General features: G+C 38.1%; 3 protein-coding genes across 4 annotated transcripts in view; all 3 read left to right on the plus strand.

Annotated features, from left to right (window-relative positions):
- Nucleotides 1-3,815: 3,815 nt before the first annotated feature.
- On the plus strand, nucleotides 3,816-6,964 carry LOC307120475 (uncharacterized protein). 2 transcript variants are annotated; one of them, XM_079807518.1, is made up of 9 exons: nucleotides 3,816-3,944; nucleotides 4,092-4,193; nucleotides 4,562-4,900; nucleotides 4,983-5,204; nucleotides 5,314-5,640; nucleotides 5,820-6,029; nucleotides 6,133-6,220; nucleotides 6,456-6,513; nucleotides 6,603-6,964. In XM_079807518.1, the coding sequence occupies exons 2-9, from the start codon at nucleotides 4,145-4,147 to the stop codon at nucleotides 6,789-6,791; spliced, it is 1,482 nt and encodes a 493-aa protein (XP_079663644.1). In that variant the 5' UTR covers nucleotides 3,816-3,944; nucleotides 4,092-4,144; the 3' UTR covers nucleotides 6,792-6,964. The 2 variants fall into 2 exon arrangements, with proteins under 2 accessions (XP_079663644.1, XP_079663643.1); XM_079807517.1 differs by lacking the exons at nucleotides 3,816-3,944; nucleotides 4,092-4,193 and having other exon boundaries at nucleotides 4,388-4,900.
- Nucleotides 6,965-12,230: 5,266 nt separating this feature from the next.
- Nucleotides 12,231-23,395, plus strand: part of LOC307120213 (vitellogenin-like) — a gene marked incomplete at both ends in the record, with an annotated part of 28,236 nt that continues 17,071 nt past the window's right edge. The window contains one exon of the mRNA XM_079807098.1: nucleotides 12,231-12,282. Within this exon, the coding sequence (XP_079663224.1) occupies nucleotides 12,231-12,282 (52 nt within the window). The remainder of the gene's footprint in view (nucleotides 12,283-23,395) is intronic.
- On the plus strand, nucleotides 12,461-21,661 carry LOC307120794 (vitellogenin-like; the record flags this gene model as incomplete). Its single annotated transcript, XM_079807970.1, has 32 exons — nucleotides 12,461-12,622; nucleotides 12,735-12,986; nucleotides 13,070-13,231; nucleotides 13,518-13,666; nucleotides 14,955-15,105; nucleotides 15,196-15,353; nucleotides 15,425-15,590; nucleotides 15,695-15,820; nucleotides 15,905-16,123; nucleotides 16,213-16,430; nucleotides 16,518-16,615; nucleotides 16,707-16,831; nucleotides 16,924-17,025; nucleotides 17,110-17,229; nucleotides 17,332-17,518; nucleotides 17,616-17,718; nucleotides 17,804-17,989; nucleotides 18,079-18,178; nucleotides 18,264-18,468; nucleotides 18,551-18,819; nucleotides 18,919-18,963; nucleotides 19,090-19,167; nucleotides 19,267-19,473; nucleotides 19,574-19,716; nucleotides 19,805-19,943; nucleotides 20,021-20,150; nucleotides 20,260-20,443; nucleotides 20,547-20,641; nucleotides 20,721-20,815; nucleotides 20,917-21,082; nucleotides 21,169-21,330; nucleotides 21,558-21,661. Coding segments are annotated over 32 exons (4,806 nt in total), but the record flags the coding sequence as incomplete, so codon positions are not given.

Consider the following 23,395-nt stretch of genomic DNA (forward strand, 5'->3'; position numbering starts at 1 on the left):
ATCCATTTTTCTCCAAGTCATTGTCGTTATAATTGTGGTGTGGACTCCTCTATTCTCTTGAAATTATGTTTAAACCCTTATATTGGTAATATTATGGTTATCGTTATTGGTGTAAAAGGGCTTTTAGTGTGGGAAAAAGCTAAATCAATAAAATTGGTAATAAGCAAGAAGTCTTCTTTTTTGTTCTAATATTTCAAGACCAAGCAATGGAAAGAAAAGTCTTGTTTAAACAGCTTGCTAGACGTCATTGCTTCTGTGATTTGTGCTAACCTGTGTACATACTGTAGTATCACCTACTAGCCAGGGAAATAAAGGTATTATCATGGTATTATTACCATGTCCTGAGAGTATCCTAGCAGTTTGGAGACGGCAAAATCTTTTATATAGCCTAAATATATACACACAAGTACAATGTACTTGATTTTTCTTTTGCATTTTTTTTCACTCAGATTTTTAAAGTAAATTTCACATGTATGTAATTTAAAGTTATGTAAAATTAACAAAGATAATAAGTAAATTACTTATGAGATTTTGTTGAGTAATTTCTACTTACTCATTTGAACTTTACTTTGCAATACTCAGTTTCAAGTACATTTAACTCACTCTTTGTTTGAAATTTTACTCAAACAATGCAGCGCTGAATTAAATGTGTTGGTTATGAACATAACCTTGGTTCCCTGAGAGGAAACGAGATGCTACATCATGTTGACGCTTTGAGACCGGTCCCAGTCGTGACCGGTGTATGAAGCATATGTGGAAACACGGAAATTGATTGGCAGATGGTAACCCTATAGCGTCACATGGAGTGCACGAGAGTAAAAGGGTGCCTGCCTTAGACGTCATCAACTTATTGTCTGAAGGAGATGCGTAGGCATGCCTGAACCATGGCAACGAGATTTAGCGTTGAGTTCCCTCTCAGAGAACCAGGGTTATATTCATAACCTAGACGTTCCCTTTTCGAGGGAATTCAGCGATATGTAATGTTGACGCTTTTTGAACGTCAATACCCACTTCGCCATGCTGAACAAGTGCCTGCTTCACTAAGATGTGAAGATATGCACAATCATATTGAGCTAACACTGATCTCTCAAGGGACTTGCACCGGAATTAAATATGTTGGGGATCTGAAATAATGCCTGAACTTTTTCTATGTTCCATGTTGTAACCTCCAGGGACTGGCTTTGAGTCACAAAGTTCAAGAAACACCAGTTCTATGTGATGTTGCTATGCTTGGCTACAGGACAATGATTGTCAAGTACTGCAGTGATGCTCTTGAATACCCATTGGAGCTTTTGAAGGTAAAGATGATTATAAATCAGGGATTTATAATCCTCGTTCCTGGAGGTTTACTGTCCTGCAGAGTTTAGCTGCAATCCTAATCAAACATACAATACCTTAACAAGCTTATCAATGTCTTCAGGATTACTAGAAAGCTACAGGCAGGTGAGTTTTTATCAGGGTTGTAGATAAACTCTGCAGGACAGTGGCCCTCCAGGAATGAAGTTGCGCATCCCAGTTTTAAATTATTTGATTGACCGTATGTGTGGATATATGGACAACTTGGTCTTTTTTCTAGCCCATCCATTTTCTAGATTGTAACTGAGTCGAATGCAAAGGCTGACAAGTTTTTACTAGTATTTGGGACCCAAATACTTCAATTTCCTGTGATACTTCAAGTGTGTGCCATTTTGACTCTGAGGGGTGTTGCCAAAAAGGAACCAAAACTGGTTAGTCAGTTTTGAGTCTTGTTTTGTCATGCTGATCAAATGGGTTACTAAAGTGTTTCTCAACTGACAAACTCTGTGTTAATATCAATGTTGGGTGAGTTACTTGGGTAAGATGGATAAATTACATCAACAGAGTAATTCGATTACTGTACTAATTAATCTTTCTAAAAAGTACACTCTAAAAAAAAGGTTCTATATGGCACCAAAAATGGTTCTTGGCTCGAAATCATAGGGGGGAACCTTTTTTAGTGCTATATAGCACCAATTCTGGTGCTTCAGTGGTTCTTCAGCGGTTCTTCAGAGGTTCTTCACCAGTTCTTTGACTAAGGTGCTATTTAGCACATCTGAAGAACCACTGAAGCACCAAAATTGGTGCTATATAGCACTAAAAAAGGTTCCCCTATGATTACGAGCCAAGAACCATTTTTGGTGCCATATAGAACCTTTTTTTTTTTTAGAGTGTATTGAAAAAAGTATTGTCGCTAAAGACCAAGGCTGTGTCCGAAATCGCCCCCTATACCCTTAAATAGGGCACCATTTGAGGGGACTGCCATTTGTAGTGGTGTCCGAAACCATAGTGGACGTTATTGAGTGCAATCCTACAATGCACCGCAACATCAGGCGTACTAACGATGGTTTGAGGACCACTGCTCTATTGGACTGATATCTGGTGACTGTGGAGGACATTTGAGTTTAGTGAACTCAATGTCATGTTCAAGAATCTAGTTTGAGATGATTTGAGCTTTGTGACACAGTGCGTTATCCTGCTGGAAGAAGCCAACAGAAGATAGTCCACTGTGTTCATAAGGGGATGGACATGGTCAGCAACAATATTCAGCCATAATAAGACCGAAAGTGTGCCAAGAAAATATCCCCCAGACCATTACACCACCAGCAGCCTGAACCGTTGATACAAGGCAGTCTGGATCCAAGCTTTCATGTTGTTAATCCCAAATTCTGACGTTTTTCCAATCTTCTATTGTCCAATTTAATTATAGTTAATTAATTAAAATGATAATGTCCAAATTATAGCCTCAGTTTTCTGTTCTCAGTCGACAGGAGAGGCACTCGGTGTGTCTTCTGCTGCTGTATCCCATCTGCTGCATTTCGATGTGTTGAGCATTCAGAGATGCTCTTCTGCAGACCTTGGTTGTAACGAGTGGTTATTTGAGTAACTGTTGCCTTTCTATCAGCTAGAACCACTGGCCATTCTCCTTTGACCTCTGGCATTTTCGCCCACAGAAATGCCACATATTTTCTCTTTTTCGAACCATTCTCTGTGGTTGTGTATGAAAATCCCAGTAGATCAACCCTCTTGTTGTTCCAAAACTGTAAGAGTTTCTTTCTTTTGTTGAACACAAAAGAAGATATTTTAAAGAATATGGGTAACCAAACAGGTCATGGTCCCCATTGACCTCCTTAGTATATATTTTTTTTGTTCATACTATGAATGTCAATGGGGACCAGTAACTGTCTGGTTACCAACATTCTTTAAGCTATCTTCTTTTGTGTCCAACAGAAGATAGAAACAGGTTTGAACAACATGGGGGTGAGTAAGTGATGACAAAATTTTCATTTTTGGGTGAACTATCCCTTTAAATTGGTATCTCTGTTTACCTTTGAGTTTTTGTGCTGCTAAAACATTCTTATCAACGTTTAGCTTTTTATATTTAATGTAGGTCAGAGAAAAACATCATCACGTAACTTTCTGTCTTCTAAGATTCATGCTGTTGGTTATTGAATGCAGCATAAATGTACATTCACTGTGTTTGATTTCCCATAATCCTGTGGCTATAAAAAATAAACAAAAGGGCATCTGACGATGAAATGTAAATACATTTATAAATGTGTTAAGCTTTCCGAAATTATTTCAGGAAAAATGATCAAATAATATATGCAAATCTGGACTATTTAAAAATATTTTTAGTCAATTCTGATTTTTATTAAATATAACTTAAAAATAGAAAGTAACACAACTCAAGGTTTAATTAATTTAAACTGATTAATTTAAACAGCTTATGTAACATAATGGCTAATACTGACTTCCTGAGTTTGACAGTAAACATTTTCTGAAGTGTAAGCATCTCCGTTCTTTTCATTTTTGATATGTGTGTGTTAGTAAGAAAAGGGAAGGAAATATGCCAAAAGATCGTCTGAACAGATTCTAAACCAGACAGTAGAAACTACAACTAAAACCAGAGAACAGCAACATGTAAGGTAAATATAATCATACTTGCATTTAAATAGTACATGTAATTTAAGCACATTTTACGACTTTCTGAAGTGTGTTACTGTGTTCATGATTCTGACTCTATGTGTTCAAGTGTGTCTCAGTCAAACTCAACGAGTGTTTTTTTTACTCAGGACGTGCAGCTCTGAGTCTTTCATTGAATCTGAATTTACAGAAAGTGAAGAACATGAACTTCAGACTCTTACCTCTGATCCTGATCCTGCTGTACATTACAGGTTTGAGCATTATTGTGTCTTATTCTCGCGTTTTAATTTAAATGTGATCTTTAAAATGATCCAAAAGGGTTTTTCTTTTATCATTATTGCTCATATTTTCAAATGGTTGAAATCATTTAAGATCAGTTTAACTTAATGTCCAGTAGGTCTGAATGTTGGTATAGTTTAACTTTCCTCCCTGTTCTCCAACGTCAGTGTAGTTACATTTAAACAAATATTTTTTTGACAACTTTTAATTTTGAACTAAGTTGATCATCATGGTTGGGTGGGTGAGCAGCAGATTGGTGAGCCTGGATTGTAACAATTGATGATCTCTCCTCTGTTTGTATGTAAACTTAATCTCTTTAATGAAATGTTTTCTTGTTCAGGCTCTCTGACATTGGACCGCCTGCATGTGTCCTGTCAAGAGAGTATTTGTGCTGTGAAGGGGTCTCAGGTGACACTGAGGTGCTCTTACTCCTACATCAACTTCAAAACTGCGTTCTGGTTCAGTCAGAAACAGAGTTCAAACTGGAGAAAAAATAACGAACCTGAAGATTTGACTTTAGACTCGGACTACTCAGGACGGGTGAAGCAGGAGGTCGTATACGACCATTCAACACTCACAATTTCAGACCTGAGAGAGAGAGACTCTGGAGAATATCAGCTCATGTTCATCATGAAGGATGGAGCTAAACGCTCAGTCGCTGTCAATCTAACAGTCACAGGTGAAACTGAGTCTAGATTCTGGTCAGGTCAGCTTTTTTTATTCGGCATGTGATGTTTTTCTTAATTTTTACTCTAATTCAGTCCTGCAAGTGAGAATGAATCCTGCATCTGCAGACCTGAGAGATCAGACAGTAAAACTGACCTGTGACTCTTCCTGCACCTCTGGAGTTTGGTATTGGATGAGGAATGGATGGTATTACAGATATACATGGTCTCGCGACATATTTGTGTCATCCAGCACAGATGCTGGCAGCTATTCCTGTTATACTGATAGAAACGTTAAACAACTTTCCTCTTCTGTGTGTGAGTGTCAAATAATACACAATGTGGTACTGTTTGTTCATTCGTGTGTATATTTAAACATGTATTAAAGTAACTGTCAGTTTTACATGTTAATCTGTGACTCTTTCAGGCATTTCTAAGAGTGGCTGTTGGGATGTGACTTACACCTCTAGAAGAGTCTGTGCTGTGATGGGCTCAACAGTAGACATTTCCTGCACATACTCACATCCCTCTGGTTATACTGTAAATAAAACATTCTGGCATTACTATCGAAATGGTAACTTCAAGGATCTGCGTGAGGAGGATCAGTTTGCTGGTCGTGTGGAGTATGTGGGGAACACACTGAGAATCAAAGAGCTCAAGAGCAGCGACTCTGGAGAATATAAATTCAGGATCATCACTGACAGAACAGAAGGAAAATACTCTGGATCACCTGGAGTCATTCTTACTGTCACAGGTACTGTAACTGATAAGATGCATTTGATAAGATTTTAATGAGAAGATTTGCAAACAATTTCCTGTTATCAAGACTACTACTCCATTTTATGATTTTTTTTCTTTTTCCATTTCAGTCAAAATCAATGTTAGGCCCAGCTTGAAGTGCTTTATTCTGCTTGATTTGATTCTGTTTTTCAGATACACAGATTATAAGTAGACGAAACATTATATCAGAGGGACAGGAAGAGATATTAAGCTGCTCAACTGAATGCACTCTGAACGACAAACATACTTACATCTGGTACAAGAACGGACGGCAGGTAACGGATGGATTCACTAAAGACAACAAGCTGTACCTGGACTCAGTCAGCAATGAAGAGCTTCAAGAGTATTCCTGTGTTATAGGAGGTAACACGTCTCTCATGATACATGTGCTTTTGTGTCAAATTATTGCTGCATTCTGAGTGCTACAGAACTATTAATTTATGACACAATACATTTCTGTGTACAGGCCGAGAGGAGAGCACAGCACTACGAAACACTGCAGTCGGACTATGTGTGTTTTTGACTCTTGTACTCATAGGAGTCCTGTGGTATAGGTCAGTACATTTTTGTAGGATTTTGAAAAACCTAAAACAGACAATTATGAGCTAAGCAAACAGAAATATTTAAGATTCTGCACCATTTCATCCCAAATAAAATGAAATCTGTTAATGACTCAAATTGTGAAATAATTGACTGCAATTTGATAATATATCAATGTAATCTGTTAACATAAGTTGTATTAAATGTGGATCCCACTGTAAACTATATAAATTGTTGTGCTTCTTTAAGGAGGAGAAGGTGTACCCTGTCTAAAACCAACAGCAGGGTTGAAAAGGAGGAGGTGCTGGTGAGAATGGCTGACACTAAATGTAAATTTACACACATTTATTTAAAAAGTTAACTTCTCTTATTTACTTATTGCGTTTCCCCCACCAGTATGACTCTGTGCACGATAACACTGCATCCTCTGACCTCACGCGGAAAGCAGATGCAGACAATGAAGACATTCAATATTCCAGCATTAGTTTTAAAACAAAAGATGCATCTTCAGTCCCTACAGAATTATGTGAAACAGACACCACTGAAACAGAGGATGTCCACTATTCCACTGTCAAGTTCAATTAACACACTGTTGCCCTCTAGTGAGCTAATCATATTATTACATTTGGGAAATATAAATTGCATAATTCACTGTTGTCTCCACCCCAGCGACTGATTTCCTACACTTTGTATTCTCATGTATCACTCCGCATTCAGTCTCTTATCGCATAATAAAATAATTACAGCTCAAATCAATATATTTAATGTCTTATTTTTTGGTAAGTAGCTTTTTAATATGTGGGATAAAATACAGTCAGCTCTGCTTCATGTAAGATTTTTTTTTTGTGACAGTTTGACTGTACATGATAGATATTATGCCTTACTTAACTACATTATTGCTCTAAGCTTTCACATAATTCCAGCACACACATCGACGCCCGTCCACTGTCCCGAGTCCAGAGAGGACTTCCGTCTCCTGTCCAGAGTCCAGAAATGAATTTGTCTCCCCGTCCAGTGATGACTACAGCCCATGAATCCGCTCCAGATTCCGCTCCAGCCCAAAAGCCCACTCCAGTTCACAACCCCATAGCTCCTCCCAAGAATATTTTGGTGGGGTGCTATACGGCCTCGGCCATAGTGGGCGAGCCGAGTTAAGACCTGGTCCCCTGAGCTGCCGATGCCACCATGGTCTCCTGAACTAATGGCACCGCCCTGGAGGCTTCCTGGTCCACTTAGTCAGCCTCAAGGATGTCCACTCTTCCACCCCAATTGATGTATTACAATGCGAGGACGCGCCTTTCGGGAGGGCGGGGTACTGCCACGTTTTGAGTTAGTTTTTGTGTTCTGTTCATGTTTGCCTGTTACACCCAGTCTTCCCATGTGTCATTGGTTAACATCCCTGTCACCTGTGTCTGTTAATTAGTTCAGTTCTCCTCCGTTCAGTTCCGTGCACCTCATGGTGATGCTACCCAGATGGAAACTAGGCAAGACATTAGTTTATGCACTATCATTCTGATTTAATTATAGCTGTGTTATTTTTTTGTGTATGCGTGTTAACCCAGTTTTATTTTCACAATTTCAGACAAACCTTGGACATCTCCCATAATTCCAATCAGTACTGAATATTTTGCCTGTGGATCTTTAAATTATGAATTTAGTACTGAGACTCTCTGTAGTCCGATTCAGCTCATGAGAATCTGTAATCCACAGGCTCAAGTGAGAACATATTTCATATTATTGTTATTTTTCATTTAATATTTTTTAACATTCTCAGTTTTAATAATAGTAGTATTTCAACTCTCTCTTTTTTGTTTTACTGGTATTTATTAAGATAGTAGATGCTCTGAATCATCTGGCTACCAAAAAGCTGGAAGAAGTCCATGAAGATCTGAAATATGAAAATATCCTCTGAAATATATTCAGCTCATTCAGATTATGCGCTTTGCGAGTGTGAATGCTGTTGAGGGAATCTGGTCTCAGTTCAAAACCAGACCAAATTTAAAGGATTAGTTTAAACTTTTAAAATGAAAGTTATCCCATGATTTACTCACCCTCTAGATGTCCTCTGTGTATAAGACTTTCTTCTTTCTGGTGAATACAATCAGAGAACAGGGTCAACGAGATTGAAGCTCAAAAAAGCACATCCATCCATCATAACAGTAATCCACAAGGCTCCGGGGGGTTAATAAAGGCCTTCTGAAGCAAATCGATGTGTTTTTGTAAGAAAAATATACATATTTAAAACTTTATAAAGTAAAATACCTAGCTTCCGCCAGACCGCCTTCCATATTCAACTTATGAAAAAAGCGTGACTGGTGCGACGTATGACATAAGTGTTTTGAACTGCAAGAGGCGTTACACTTTCTTCGTAAATTGAATATGGAAGGCGGTCTGGCTATGGATATGGTATGGATATTTTTCTTACAAAAACCTATAGATTCACTTCAGAAGTCCTTTATTAACCCTCTGGAGCCGTGTTGAGTACGTTTATGATGGATGAATGCACTTTTTTGAGCTTCAAACTCCCATTCACTACCATTATACTGTAAAGCTTGGAAGCGTCAGGATATGAATTAACATAACTCTGATTGTTTTCGTCTGAAAAAAAAAGTCATATACACTTAGGATGTCTTAAGGGTGGTTAAATCTTGTTGTCATTTTCATTTTAAAGTGAACTAATCCTTTGAGGTAAATCAAAGTAAATTTAACAGTCACTCATCTTTACTCCTCTAAGGAAATGGATCTTAGATTATGTTCCTGCTGTTCCTAGCTGCTTTAAAATTAATCAAGAAGATGTTTTTGGCAGATGAACTTTGTTCACTCAGGTCCTTCTGGCCACTGTGCACATGGTCACCACTAAATTGGACACCAGATGTACCCTGTGAATACATTCATATCTGACGATTGACTGAAAACTTAAACTTAAATGTGAACGCTGCCATCCGAAACCCAAAAATAATTAAAGCCAACCAGTCAAGTTGTGAACATATCCCTGTTTCTTTAGGTTCAGTATCTTTAGTTTCTGTGTTAAAATGTGAAAGATTATGTGTATTTTCAGTCATCTTTAAACAGATGCATTTACATTGTGACTGTGCCTCAGAATGCAATCAACTCTATCTGTGTCTGTAAAGGTGTGAATCATAGCCCATGCAGACGTATGGTCCATACAAACTGATGGGTGTGCATGACAAAGATCGAAACAACATTTCTCCAAGAAGGTTAAGTCAATCTCCTGTGGGAGGTCCTTACTATTGTTTGTAGCCCATTTGTCTTTATGTATAAATTTCTGTCTCACAGACAGTTGAAGTCTGATGCGCTAACATCGCTGATGAAGAACTGCAACACTACACCTTCAAAAGATTCCTCTGGACTCTGGTCAAACATACTTATTTATGTATTAGAGAAATTGAATACATTGGCGAGCCACCCAAACCACCGCTTGGCCAAACAAACCAAGCAAACCGAACTACAAGTGTGAACGAGTCTACTCAAAGTTACAGAGGAAAGCCTTACAGAGGAAAGCGTTCCAACATGTAGCGCAATTGCGCTTCGGACGACCAAACTTTGAGTTCTGGCTTGCGGACCTTTCCCAATCCCACCCCCTTCTCTCCCCCATTTCACTTCCTGTCTACTAGATAGTATCCTATCACAATAAAGGCAAAAACATTCAATCAGACAAATAATGTGTGTATGTACAATATGTAATGTGCCTCAGGATAAATTAATTTAAAAATGTGTTAGGGTATAACAGGATTGACAGTTTTACAGTTTAATTTGATATTACAGACATTGCATTCAAGGATTAGTTCAGTCCATTTAAAAGGACAAATATGATGGTAACAGGGTTTAATAGACAGTTTAATTTTTTTTAATATAATACACAATGTCAACAAAAATATAAATATCATTCAAATAAATTCTTGCACCAGACAGATGGTTATTACCATCCATTTCCTTGATTTTGCAGATTTATGTTGCGGACTGGATGAAGAGACAGACCTGTGGACCTGTGGAAAGACAGGAGTATCGCTCACCCAGTGGATATCTGACCAAGAGCTCATTCAGCTTTGCTCACTCATGGGTGCTGAGAGCTCTCATGATGCTGAACATAAGTGTTTTACTGCTTATTCTGTGACAACAATGTAATCCAATAAAACGCTTTTATTTTATACCATCTTCCCCAGAGTGTCACATGAAACTTAAACAGTGGAACTGGAGAAACAGAGGTCAGATTCAGGCAAGAATCCAAATGCTACTCTGTTGAGCCTGTGTTGTGTTGCCTGCCTGGCTGTCTGCCAATTAGGACTTGTCATATCACTGATACTACTGCCTGTCTTCTAGTAAGACCTTCATCCACCAAATTATCATATAATATTTCACTGATTTGTTTCAGTATAGCTACTGTTTAATTTGATGCTTTTGTTTCAGACCTAAAATCCAACCTTTCTGTAAATCTGAGCAGCATCTATAAGAAGACTGAAAATCGGAGAGAAACTTCAGAAGCCCACATGGCCTGTTATTGTACAGATGAGTGTGTTTAACTGCTTTAGCAAAATTGCAAGGTTTTTTTCCCCCAATAAAAAACAAAAATGAACTCAATATGGGTAAAATATTGTTTGAACAAAAACACATATTTGAAATATATCTCAATTGCTTGTTTGACAGGTAAAAATATACATTTCCCCCCTAATTTTAATAAACATGGTGTTTAGTAACAATTGTGATAATTCTTTTGATGTAACAATATCAGACACAAGTCTATGGATCGTCATACATATAGTGTGTACGTTAACATTAGTTGATGCATTATGAACTAACAATGAAGAATAATTTACATCAACCAAGATGAATAAATGATGTGAAGAATATTGTTGATTGTTAATTCCAATATCTAAAGCATTAACTAATGTTATAATGAGCTCAATTGTAAAGTGTTACCTTTGTAACTAAATATTGCTCTGCAATAAATAAAAAACACTGCCAAAACACCACAAATATGTGACATTACATTGTTTTGTTTTTTCTCTCTCTGAAAGCAAATCTATAAAACTGTACATATCATCTTGTTTCAATGTACTCAACATGTGCACTAACCACTGCATCATGGCTCCCACAACTGTTTTAATACTTTTGCCCATTGCTTTAAAGTAGCCTTCATCTTAATTCGTTAATTCGCCATTAATCATCTTGACCCAAGGAATCAAAGGAAAAAATTATTTTGTTTCTAGCCCTTAGAGTTCCAAAAGTTATGAGCACAAACATGTCAAACTCTGGACAGGTGGTGGCGCTAGAGGGATTGAGTTAGAGCTTTTGCTATGGTGACAGGTCAGACTGTCCTCTATGAGTGTGCCAAATTTCACAACTTTTTAACATACGGTTCTATGGGCTGCCAAAGACTCAAGAGTGATAATAATTAAATCATGTCTACAGAAGTTCCAAATGCTTTTGATGTTTTGTGCATTCTTATTATATATTGCCATATGCATAAATATTAGATGACAACAATATGTGATTGTTTATCAATATTAGAAACAATGACCATGATTTCTTGATCTTGCATGTTACATGCATGAGTGCAAGCATCATGTCCAAAAGATAATTTATCTACCTTACAAATATAACTATTGCCTATCGTATTTTATTCATCCGCAAAATTGTTGTATCTACAATAAGATAAAATGAAAATATTTGAATTGGGCATTGTTATATTTAAGTAAAAGTATTCTACATTTCTACAGTATTCTATAGTTTTTTACAGAAATATTCTACAGTTTTTACAGAAAAATTTGAAGTATTCTAAATAATCTTTCATTAAATGGAATAATTAAATATATTTCAGAGTTTCACTGCGAACTTTGGCCTATGGATGACATGATGAGAGGCCAGGGTAACCTAAACTCTAATTGATATCTACTTATCAGTCATCTAACCAGCCAAAGCATTTGTTAATCATTATTTTAGAATTAATATTTGGTTAGCAAAAATAAAAACTATAAAAGGCTGTTCTTGTCTTGAATTCTTCACAGACCACCAGCCATGAGAGCGGTTGTGCTTGCCTTGACTCTAGCCTTTGTGGGTAAGAAAACTCATTGTCAAATTTTACAAGATGCAAAAACTTTATTTTTAGAGTTTTGTCTTATTGTCTTTTATTGTTTCTTTTAGCGAGTCAACAGATTAACCTTGGTAAGTGTTATGATTTAATTTTCTTTTAAGCAACAAATAAATTCTACAACAGACTAAAATATATATAAATTTATGTTTCAGTTCCTGAGTTTGCCCTTGACAAGACCTATGTGTACAAGTATGAGGCTCTGCTCTTGGGTGGTCTTCCTCAAGAAGGTCTGGCTAGAGCAGGTATTAAAATCAGCAGCAAGGTTCACCTCAGTGCCGTGACAGAAAACACCTTCCTGATGAAGGTAATGACCATTAAGAACTGTATACATTGTAGATGAGAGAAAAATGTGTGAGCAAGCACAGGCTGGTGAAAGCAACAATTCCCTCATTTAAAATTAAAATGTTCCCTTACAGCTCATGGATCCTCTACTCCACGAGTATGCTGGCATTTGGCCAAAGGATCCATTTGTTCCTGCGACTAGGCTCACCTCAGCTCTGGCTGCTCAGCTTCAGATTCCCATCAAGTTTGAGTATGCTAATGGTGTGGTTGGAAAGGTATTCGCCCCTGCAGGAGTCTCCCCTACTGTACTGAACCTGCACAGAGGAATCCTCAACATCCTTCAGCTCAACCTCAAGAAGAACCAGAACATCTATGAACTGCAAGAGGTGAAAAAAGTGATCATAGTAAAAAATGTTTTATCTATTTTGAGTTCTGAGATATAAATTTTTGTTTTGACTTGTTCTTCAAGGCTGGAGCTCAAGGGGTCTGCAAGACCCACTATGTCATCAATGAGGATACAAAGGCCAACCATGTTATTGTCACAAAGTCTAAGGATCTGAGCAACTGCCAGGACAGAATCATAAGGAACGTCGGCTTGGCATACACTGAGAAGTGTGCTGAATGCACAAAGGTAATGAAAAAGACAGCATAGAATTGACAAATTTACCTATTATGTTGTTAGCTATTTCTAATGCTAAATTGTTTGGTTTTAGTCCATATCTGTTGGCTTTGAGGCAATCTATATGCTAGTGTACTACCTAAATATGTACAAAATTAACTTTAAGCTTAAAGATGTAAAGTCTTTCTCTTCAGAGAAAATGGAACAAAAATGTTGACAACTTATCTTGCACTCATGAGTGTATAAATAAAACAATCTCTAGAGCGAAAAAAACCCCCACCTACCTGTCTCTCAACAGAGGGTCAAAAGTCTGACTGAAACTGCAACTTACAACTACATCATGAAACCAGCTGCCACCGGTATATTGATCGCTGAAGCAACAGTTGAGGAAGTGCATCAGTTTTCACCCTTCAATGAGATCCATGGGGCTGCCCAGATGGAAGTCAAGTATGTTTGATCATCTGTGAGATTTATAGTAAAGGGGTGATGAACTGAGAAATCAACTTTCACTTGAGCCTTTGATACATAAAAGTTCATCGTGATATAAGAATATCCTGTAAGTTTCAGAGCTGAAAACTTCCTTGTTAGTCAAAGAAAAGCTTTTATTGACACCAGGCCCAGAAAATGAGAGCTCTCAGAATATGTTGACCACTGACGTAATAGGATGCAGAAACGCCGCCTCTACAGATAAATATGTACGCCTGCTTCTGTAGCCCCGCCCACCGACTCGTGGAGCTAAACGGATCGCGCTACCAAGCTATAAACATGGCGAAGAGAGTAATACATTGCGCTGTGCCTGGTTGTGGAAGAACACAGTCCATGCGTAAGCTTCCTTTGGATTATAATATTAGGAATGAGTGGTTAAACTTTTATTTTTAAAGTTCCAGCTCACGTGGGGAAGACATTGCACGTATGTTCATTTCACCGGATTCGTTTGTAAATAAGAGACTGGATTTGCAGACAGGATGATATTACATGAATGCATGAAGCTAATAACTAATGTGAGTAAAAATGTTTTATATGTGATAGTATTGCATTGTTACAGATCAAATACAATGTTACATTGTGTACATGTCTAACTAAACATAACTTACCACTGTCACAGGGCAGCCCAACTATGTGTTTTCCAGATGGGCTACCAATACATATAATCATAAATAGTGAAATAACATTCCTTTCTTGATGAGCGTTCACTCTCTTGACTTGATGTTTGAAGGAAAAATACAATTGCGGAAGTTTTGATCAAGCTTTCTGCAACGTTGGCGCATGCGTATATCCACCGATGGGGCAGGCCAAGTAATATAAAATAACATTCATAATAATTGCGGGTGGATGAGAGATAAATCATTGTGTTTGTTCCAGTGTTCAGGTTGCCATTTGTCACACACTTTCAAAACAATGCCTCACGCGTACTCATGTGGGAGCCGAAGCTCATTAAATATGCAAAGCTTATCCATTCCTAGCCGTGGCGTTTACTTCCAAGTCTTCAGTGCGGCACGCCCATCAAAACCAACCGTGCCTTGAGAGAGCCTCAAAACCACGGTAGAAAATAGCCTATTACTTATTCATTATGATGTTTTTGAATGTAAAAACCACGCAAACGTCACAAGTAGACCTCAGAAAACAGCATATATATATATATATAAAAAATAAATAAAGCCAGTTCATGACACCTTTAAAATATGAAGTAACATATTTCATTCTTTTCATTCAACATATTTTGTTTTTGTTACAGACAAACCTTGGCATTTGAAGAGATCCAGAAGACCCCTGTTGTTCCAATCAAAGCTGATTACTTGGCCCGAGGATCTCTACAGTATGAGTTTACAACTGAGATTCTTCAGACCCCCATTCAACTCTTGAAGATCAGTGATGCACAAGCCCAGGTATAATTCATTACCAAAAATCAACAACCTCTAAGTCAAAACCCTTGTTCCATGATGATGTTAACTGAGCATTGCCTTTACTCTTTCTAGATTATTGAGGTCCTAGAGCACGTGGTTGCAAACAATGTGGCCGTGGTTCATGATGATGCTCCACTTAAGTTTGTTCAGCTCGTCCAGCTCCTGCGTGCTGCCACCTTGGAGAATATTGAGGCTATCTGGGCTCAGTTCAAGAACAAACCAGTTTACAGGTACAATTTTGTAAAAGTGTAAGCAGCAATATAGTTAAACATTAAAAATGTTAATACAATGAATATGTTAGGCGCTGGCTTCTGGATTCTCTTCCTGCTGTTGGCACACCAGTCATTGTAAAATTCATCAAGGAGAAGTTCCTGTCTGGTGAACTTACCATTCCTGAGTTCATTGAGGCTCTTTTGGTTGCTCTGCAAATGGTCCCTGCTGATTTGGACACCATCCAGATGACATCTGTGGGTAGATCTTACTATACTCAAAGTGCTGTTCTTCAAAATTTACCTAAATCAAATTAATAATTTAATCTGTTTTATGAAATGATCTGTATTTTGCTGAACAGAGTTTGGCTATGCACGAGAAAATTGCCACAATCCCAGCTCTGCGTGAAGTCGTCATGCTTGGATATGGTTCCATGATTGCCAAATACTGTGTTGCAGTTCCCACTTGCCCTGCCGAGCTCCTCAGGGTAAACACCTCAAGCCCTCCAAAACTTCTGTCAGGGACTTAATCTTTAATATTTGTCTAATTGTACATGCCTCAAACTCCTCAGCCCATCCATGACATTGCTGCAACAGCCATATCCAAGAATGACATTCCTGAAATCACTTTGGCTCTGAAAGTTCTGGGCAATGCTGGTCACCCTTCTAGTCTTAAACCCATCATGAAGCTCCTTCCTCTACTAAAAACTGCAGCTACTTCTCTGCCTCTAAGAGTCCAGGTTGATGCCATCTTAGCCCTGAGGAACATTGCTAAGAAAGAGCCCAAACTGGTAAGTGTCAGACATTGTAGGAATGTACTATAAAAGATGATTATGCATATTTTCTTCCAATAATATACTAATCTCGTTCCCTGTCTTAGGTTCAGCCAGTGGCTCTGCAGCTTGTATTGGACAGGGCTCTCCACCCTGAAGTGCGTATGGTTTCTTGTATTGTGTTGTTTGAGGCCAAGCCCTCAGTGGCCCTTGTCTCCAGTCTTGCTGGTGCTTTGAAGACTGAGACTAACATGCAGGTTGCAAGCTTTGCCTATTCCCACATCAAGTCCTTGACCAGAATCACTGCACCTGACATGGCATCTGTGTAAGAAAAACAAATAATTTTTCATATATTTTACCTTATAACATAATTTGAGCACAAGCCAGAGGTAAACCTGGTTGTCCATTTCAGTGCGGGTGCAGCTAATGTTGCCATCAAGCTCATGAGCCGCAAGCTGGACAGGCTTAACTTCCATTTCAGCAGAGCCCTTCAGCTGGATTTCTATCATTGTAAGTATTGCAAACTAATACTACTTGCTGAAGCTTTTCATAAAATACAATTTTACCCATTAAATGTATTCTTACCTCTGTCCCTGTGAAGCTCCCCTTATGATTGGAGCTGCTGGTAGTGCCTACATCATCAATGATGCTGCCACCATCCTGCCCAGAGCTGTTGTAGCAAAAACACGTGCTTACCTGGCTGGAGCTGCTGCTGATGTTCTTGAGGTGGGCCAATCAAGACTCCTATATTTTAAATTGATTCATGGTTAAAATATTGAAATATTTTCAGTTTTCATTCAATTGATCCTTTCAAACAGATCGGTGTGAGAACTGAAGGAATCCAGGAGGCTCTTCTAAAATCTCCTGCTGCAGATGAAAGTGTTGACCGAATCACAAAGATTAAGCGCACACTGAGAGCAGTAAGTTAGTTGAATATTATTGTATGCTATTCAACTTTAGATGTGACATTAAAAAAACATAATTTCTGTTATTTACAATTTCAGCTCATAAACTGGAAGGCTCTGCCAACCAATCAGCCATTGGCTTCAGCCTATATAAAACTGTTTGGACAGGAATTGGCTTTCGCCAGAATTGACAGTACCATTATTGAACAAGCAATACAGGTAGTTCATGGATCCCATTTTTTTTTTTTTTTACTTTTCTTATCTTCATATATTTCAGCAATACATATTCGATTTATTTTGTCTTTTCATAAACATCCCCAGCTTGCCTCTGGACCCAAACCACGTGAACTGTTGAAAGGGGCTCTTAAAGCTTTGCAGGAAGGAATTGTCTGGCAGCGTGCCAAACCTCTGCTTGTAGCTGAAGTGCGTCGTATCTTGCCAACAGCAGTTGGTTTGCCTATGGAGCTCAGTTTGTACTCCACTGTTGTTGGTACTGCAAGTGTCAATGGTAAAACATTTTCTTTCTTCTAATTTTTAGTGTTCTTTCCTTGGAAATGAGAGAGTCACTTATAGAGAGTTTTATATTCCTTTGTTCATCCTTCTAGTTAAAGCCACGATTACACCTCCTCTCCCTGAGGCGATTGAAACTATGACTCTTGAGCAGCTCAAGAAGACTGATGTTCAACTCCAAGCTGAAGCTAGACCAAGGTACACCTTTAAAAATGCATTAAGCTAAGAAGTACCATATACAACAATGTCTTTAAAAATATAACCTCCCTTATTCTTGTTTCAGTATTGCTATGCAGAATTTTGCTGTGATGGGAGTGAACACTGCTTTGTTCCAAGCTGCTGTTATGGCAAAACAAGAAATGCGTATAATTGCCCCTGGAAAAGTGTCTGCAAGAGTAGACATACTCAAGGGCAATTACAAGGTGGAGGTTCTGCCTGTTCAGCTTCCTGAACACATTGCTGATTTGAGGTAATGAAATCTTAGTCTTTTCAGTGTAGCAAAAATGTTTATTGAATTTCCCCAGAAATGTTTCTTCCAAAATGTTCTTGTTCCAACAGCTTTGAGACTATTGCTGTAGTCAGAAACATTGAAGATCCCACTGCTGAGAGAATTGTTCCGTTGGTACCCGAGTTGTCCCTGCAAAACCCCCAGACATCGGTAAGCCACACATGAATACGTGGAAGTATGCTTCAAAGTCAAAGTGGCAAGACTTGTTGCAGTACTTGTTCATTTTCTGTTTCAGTCTTCTGAGATCCTTGATCCTGACATGCCAGCTGAGGTTCCTGTAAAAGCTACTGCTCCATTTCACAAGACTCTCTGTCTTGCTGTCCCATACATTGAAATCAAGGGGTGCATTGAGGTGCACTCTCACAATGCTGCTTTTATCAGAAATACTCCTCTCTTCAACATTATTGGACAGCACTCAGCCCGTGCTGCACTGACAAGAGGTATTTTTAAAAACAAAATACTTGAGTTAGCATGATGTATTTTCACATACAATTGTAATTAGTTTTGTCATTTTGGCTGTAGCTGAAGGTCCTACGGTTGAAAGACTGGAGCTTGAAGTCCAAGTTGGTCCTAGAGCTGCTGAGAGGCTCCTTAAGCAAATCAGCCTCATTGATGAGGAGACTCCAGAAGGAAAGGCCTTCCTGTTGAAACTAAGGGAAATCCTGGAGACTGAAGATAAAAATGTGAGTGTCTCTTCTGAAAGCAGCAGCAGCAGAAGCAGCCGAAGCAGCAGAAGCAGCAGCAGCAGCAGCAGTTCAAGCTCCTCCATGTCCAGCTCTCGTGTAACTGAGGTGAGGACGTGGGATCTTGTTTGATGGCTTACATATAACATTTATATAATCAATTTCTCATTTTTTATTAATTCTCATTTCTTTCGTATGGGTTTTCAGACTGCCAATCACACTGAGCCCTTCAAGAAATTCCACAAAAACCAGGTAATTACTAAGGAATACTTTTTACTCATTACTTTCCAAAGGTTTATTACATAATTGTATATCTCTATTTGGATAGATTGAGTTCCCTCCAGTACAGTTAGTACTAAACAAAAACTTTGCTTGCAGTTCATGGCACACCATGGAGCCTCAAAGGCAAAAAGCAGTGGAAGCGCCGCATCTAGCTTTGAGCGTATCCAGAAACAGGTGAACCAAGTTCTGTGATTTGATTTGTCTACAACAAAACCTACGAAGGAATTTCATACGTCTTGAATGAATTGGTTACATGCTTGTTCATTCTTTCAGGCTAAATATCTTGGGAATGCTGTTCCACCTGTTTTTGCTGCCATTGCCCGTATTGTTAGAGTTCACCACAAGTTATTGGGCTACCAGCTTGCTGCTTTCTTTGACAAGCCAACCTCAAGAGTGCAGCTCATTGTTTCTTCAATTGCTGAGAATGACAACTGGAAGTTGTGTGCAGATGGTGTCCTGCTGAGCAAGCACAAAGCCACTGTAAGATCAGAGCTGAAGCTGAAATTCCCCAAAATCTCACAATTTTTCCAAGTCAGTCCTTGATGTTCTGATGGTCTGAATTGCACATGTTCTTCACCAGACCAAGGTTGCTTGGGGTGCAGAGTGTCAACAATATGCAGTTATTACTAAAGCTGAGGCTGGAATCCTTGGAGAATTCCCTGCTGTCCGTCTAGAGTGGGAATTTGAAAGGCTTCCAGTTATTGCCATCACCTATGCCAAAAAGTAAATACAATGATCATTAACTGTTTTGTGGTAATTGTTGAAATGTTATGTTTTGAATACTTTTCCTTATCTATCACTTTTCAAATAGGCTGTCTAAGCACATCCCTATGGCAGCTTTGCAAGCGGGATTCAGGTTTGAAAGAGCCACGAACAGTGAGAAAGAGATTGACCTTACTGTGGCCTTGCCAACTAAGAGGACCCTGAATGTCATTGCTAGGGCTCCAGAGGTGAGTGGCCAGAAATATTTAAACTATGACTCAAGTAGCACAGTAGCAACTACTGTAACTATTTTCTGCTGCTCTAGATGACACTGTCAAGGATGGCAATTCGTCTCCCCGTCACTGTTCCTATCAATCCAGATGGAACTCTTTCTATTCAAATTGATCAGGACATTCTGTTCAGAGCCCAGAACTACATCTATGATCACACCACAGGTACAAATCAGTGGCATGACATACAGGAATTACCGTGTCAAAATAAATTAGCATGAAATATAATCAGAAACCACGCAGTTGCTAAATTTTGATTTGATTTTTTTTTTAGCTCAGTGCAGCATGATGCAGGACACAATCACCACCTTTAACAACAGGAGGTACAAGAACGAAATGCCCATTTCCTGCTACCAAGTCTTGGCCCAGGACTGCACACCTGAGCTGAAATTTGTTGTTCTGTTCAAGAAGGATGAACAGTCTGAAGAAAACCGCCTGAATGTTAAACTTGCTGACATGTAAGTTCACTCTGTTGTGAACTATCCATTTAATCTGCAGGTTTATTAACTTTGATTATAACTTTACTACTACTGCACTGAGTTGATCACCTGTCTTTAACAGCGATGTAGACTTGTATTCTTTGGGCACCGATGCAAAAGTTAAAGTTAATGAAATGGAAGTTCCCATCAGCAGTCTTCCCTATCAGCATCCCTCAGGTAGGTTATAAGGTCCACCTTTGACTTAATTCACATAACATGTTTGGCTAATTTAAATTAAAATGCACTTCTGGTTTAGGCTCCATCCAGATCAGGAAGAAGGCTGATGGTTTGTCACTTTATGCTCCTAGTCACGGGCTTCAGGAAGTCTATTTTGCCAAAGGTCATTGGAAGGTGACTGCAAGTTAATGAGTATTTATCCATTACTGTATTTCTGCAACAAAAACACATCATCCAGAATTTGATTAACTCCTTACATAAATTTTCATTTATAGATTCAAGTTACGGACTGGATGAAGGGACAGACGTGTGGACTCTGTGGAAAGGCTGATGGAGAGATCAGACAGGAGTTCACTACACCCAGTGGATACCTGACCAAGAGCTCAGTCAGCTTTGCTCACTCATGGGTGCTTCCTGCAGAGAGCTGCCGTGATACCAGCCGTAAGATTTGTCTGACGCTGTGTATTACAACAGTATCATATGTTTTAAAGATGTTTTTTTTTAAACAAATATTTTTCATCTATTAGAATGCCGTATGAAACTTGAGTCTGTGAAGTTGGAGAAGCAAGCTATTTTGAATGGACAGGAATCTAAATGCTACTCTGTTGAGCCTGTGCTGCGCTGTCTGCCAGGCTGTGCACCAATCAGAACCATCCCTGTCACTGTAGGATACCACTGCCTGTCCACTGGTAAGTGATTTCATTACTTGTTTGAAGATTGATATGACTCAATCCAGGAATTCTCATATGGTTTTGCTTGAGAAAGCAGATTGTACATCTTAAAATCAAACACTGACATTTAATATGAACATGAACTACAATTTGCCAAACAAGTGATTAACATAACATTGTCTGAATGGGAAAATATACCATTTTGGTGTACTAAGTGTCACTTATTTTTATATCCTGTGTTACAGACTCCAACCTCAACATGTTTGACGGAATCTATGAGAAGACTGTAGATTTGAGAGAGACTACAGATGCTCATGTGGCCTGTCGCTGCACTGAGCAGTGTGCTTAAACCCAATTCTTGCCTCAATAGAACCTAATAAATGCCTTAATTTCAATAAATCTGAATGAGCATTCTCAAAATTTGTCTGCTGACTAGTTTTTCTTTATTAGATTTTTTTGTGTTTTTGATGTATGTTATATATTTTTATTATTATGGATTTTATTTAATTTTGAATTAGACTCCTACAGGATATGATATAAAATGTTTAAAATGAAATAAGGATATGATATAAAATGTTTAAAATGAAATAAGAGTGTTCAAAAAAATTATTTTGACAAGTAAATTTGATTACCACAATAAATTAATGTGCAATGTTTCAATTGCCTATGTTTTCAGCTGATGTTCAACAGTCAGTAGTGGGGTTGAGAAGGTTTGAGACAAATAGACTTGATGTTGAATACCCGTATAAATACATATAAAAAAACTTAATATCACAGATACATTTACTACATTAATTTTATACCCATTTCTAAATGGCATGAATTAAAAATCTGTTATATACACATTTACCCCTGTAGGCCTACATCTCTCCTGAAACTTTAAAGTCATTATGAAATGTAAGTAGTGATAGATATTTTTTTACACAAGTCAAGTCACCTTTATTTATATAGCACTTTTTACAATGCCAATTGTTTCAAAGCAGCTTCACTGTGTTAAACAGGAAAATAATGCAACAGAATTTGATTCGGCTGTACAGCCACTCTGGAGAAAACAGTGATGTCATCCAGCTCAGTTCAATTATCATATAGTGTCAATGCGGGCAGATCAGTAATATAGTTGAATATTTAGTGTCCCCACAATTACAGTAAAATGACTGCAGTGGCGGATCTAGAAAATTTTACATGGGGCGGGGGGGGGGGGGGGGGGGGGGGGGCAAAGGGGTGGCAAGAGGTCTTGGCAGGGTGGCAGGGGTAGACGGTACATGGAAATCCCTATATGTTAATTGCTTTAACAAAACAAACACAAAACCACTTTTAAACTACAGTACTTATTGTTTAATCATGCCCTTACACACTACAAAGGTTTTTAATTCACAACAGGAATAAGCCCAGTGTTCAAACAAAACAAAACAGTATACTACTGTATACTTCAGCTACTTTCTTCAACTACTCTTGCCTGCAAAAGTCAATATGTGACAACCTCTGGTTATCCTTGTATTACATTAAACTGTAGGGCCATGTAGCTAATAAGTAGCGTATATAACAAATATAAAATCAGAAAGATTTATCACATGCACACACCAGTTATGTTTAGACTACTTAATCCTATTGTATTTGTTATTTCCCCAGTTGTAACCTGGTTTCATTGCTGTGATATCTGAGAGGAATTGGATTTAATAGGACTGCTTAGCTAAATCAAATGTAAAAAAATAAATAATTGCATCACAATAAGTGTATTGTGATTGTCACCAACATTTTTGTAACAACTGAATTGTATTAGGTTTAGTGACAACATGTTACAGTGTTTACATGGTACAATTCCTGGTAAGCTACGCTTTTTTGTTATTGCAATTCAATTAAATGATTGTGATTTGATTTCATATTGACTCATTTGGATAAATATTAGGCACACAAGATGTACCTAATCTCAAGAAAAATGCTGTAAACATACAGAGAGCCCTATCAGCTGGCAGTGTAATTTAAGGTTAAAAATAACTCAAATTACATATAATGCGTTTTTTTTATTATAATAACAACTTTATTTAATGATATAAATAAAAATATAATAAATATGTAATATGGT

This window comes from Gobio gobio (assembly GCF_949357685.1).
Source record: "Gobio gobio genome assembly, chromosome: 24".
NCBI classification, from domain to species: Eukaryota; Metazoa; Chordata; class Actinopteri; order Cypriniformes; family Gobionidae; genus Gobio; species Gobio gobio.

Coding starts and splice junctions, on each gene's coding strand:
- LOC307120475 (XM_079807517.1), top strand. CDS start 4,501: ATGATCTCTCCTCTGTTTGTATGTAAACTTAATCTCTTTAATGAAATG. Junction 6,030..6,132: donor GTATTCCTGTGTTATAGGAG/GTAACACGTCTC, acceptor TTCTGTGTACAG/GCCGAGAGGAGAGCACAGCA. Junction 6,221..6,455: donor ATAGGAGTCCTGTGGTATAG/GTCAGTACATTT, acceptor TGCTTCTTTAAG/GAGGAGAAGGTGTACCCTGT.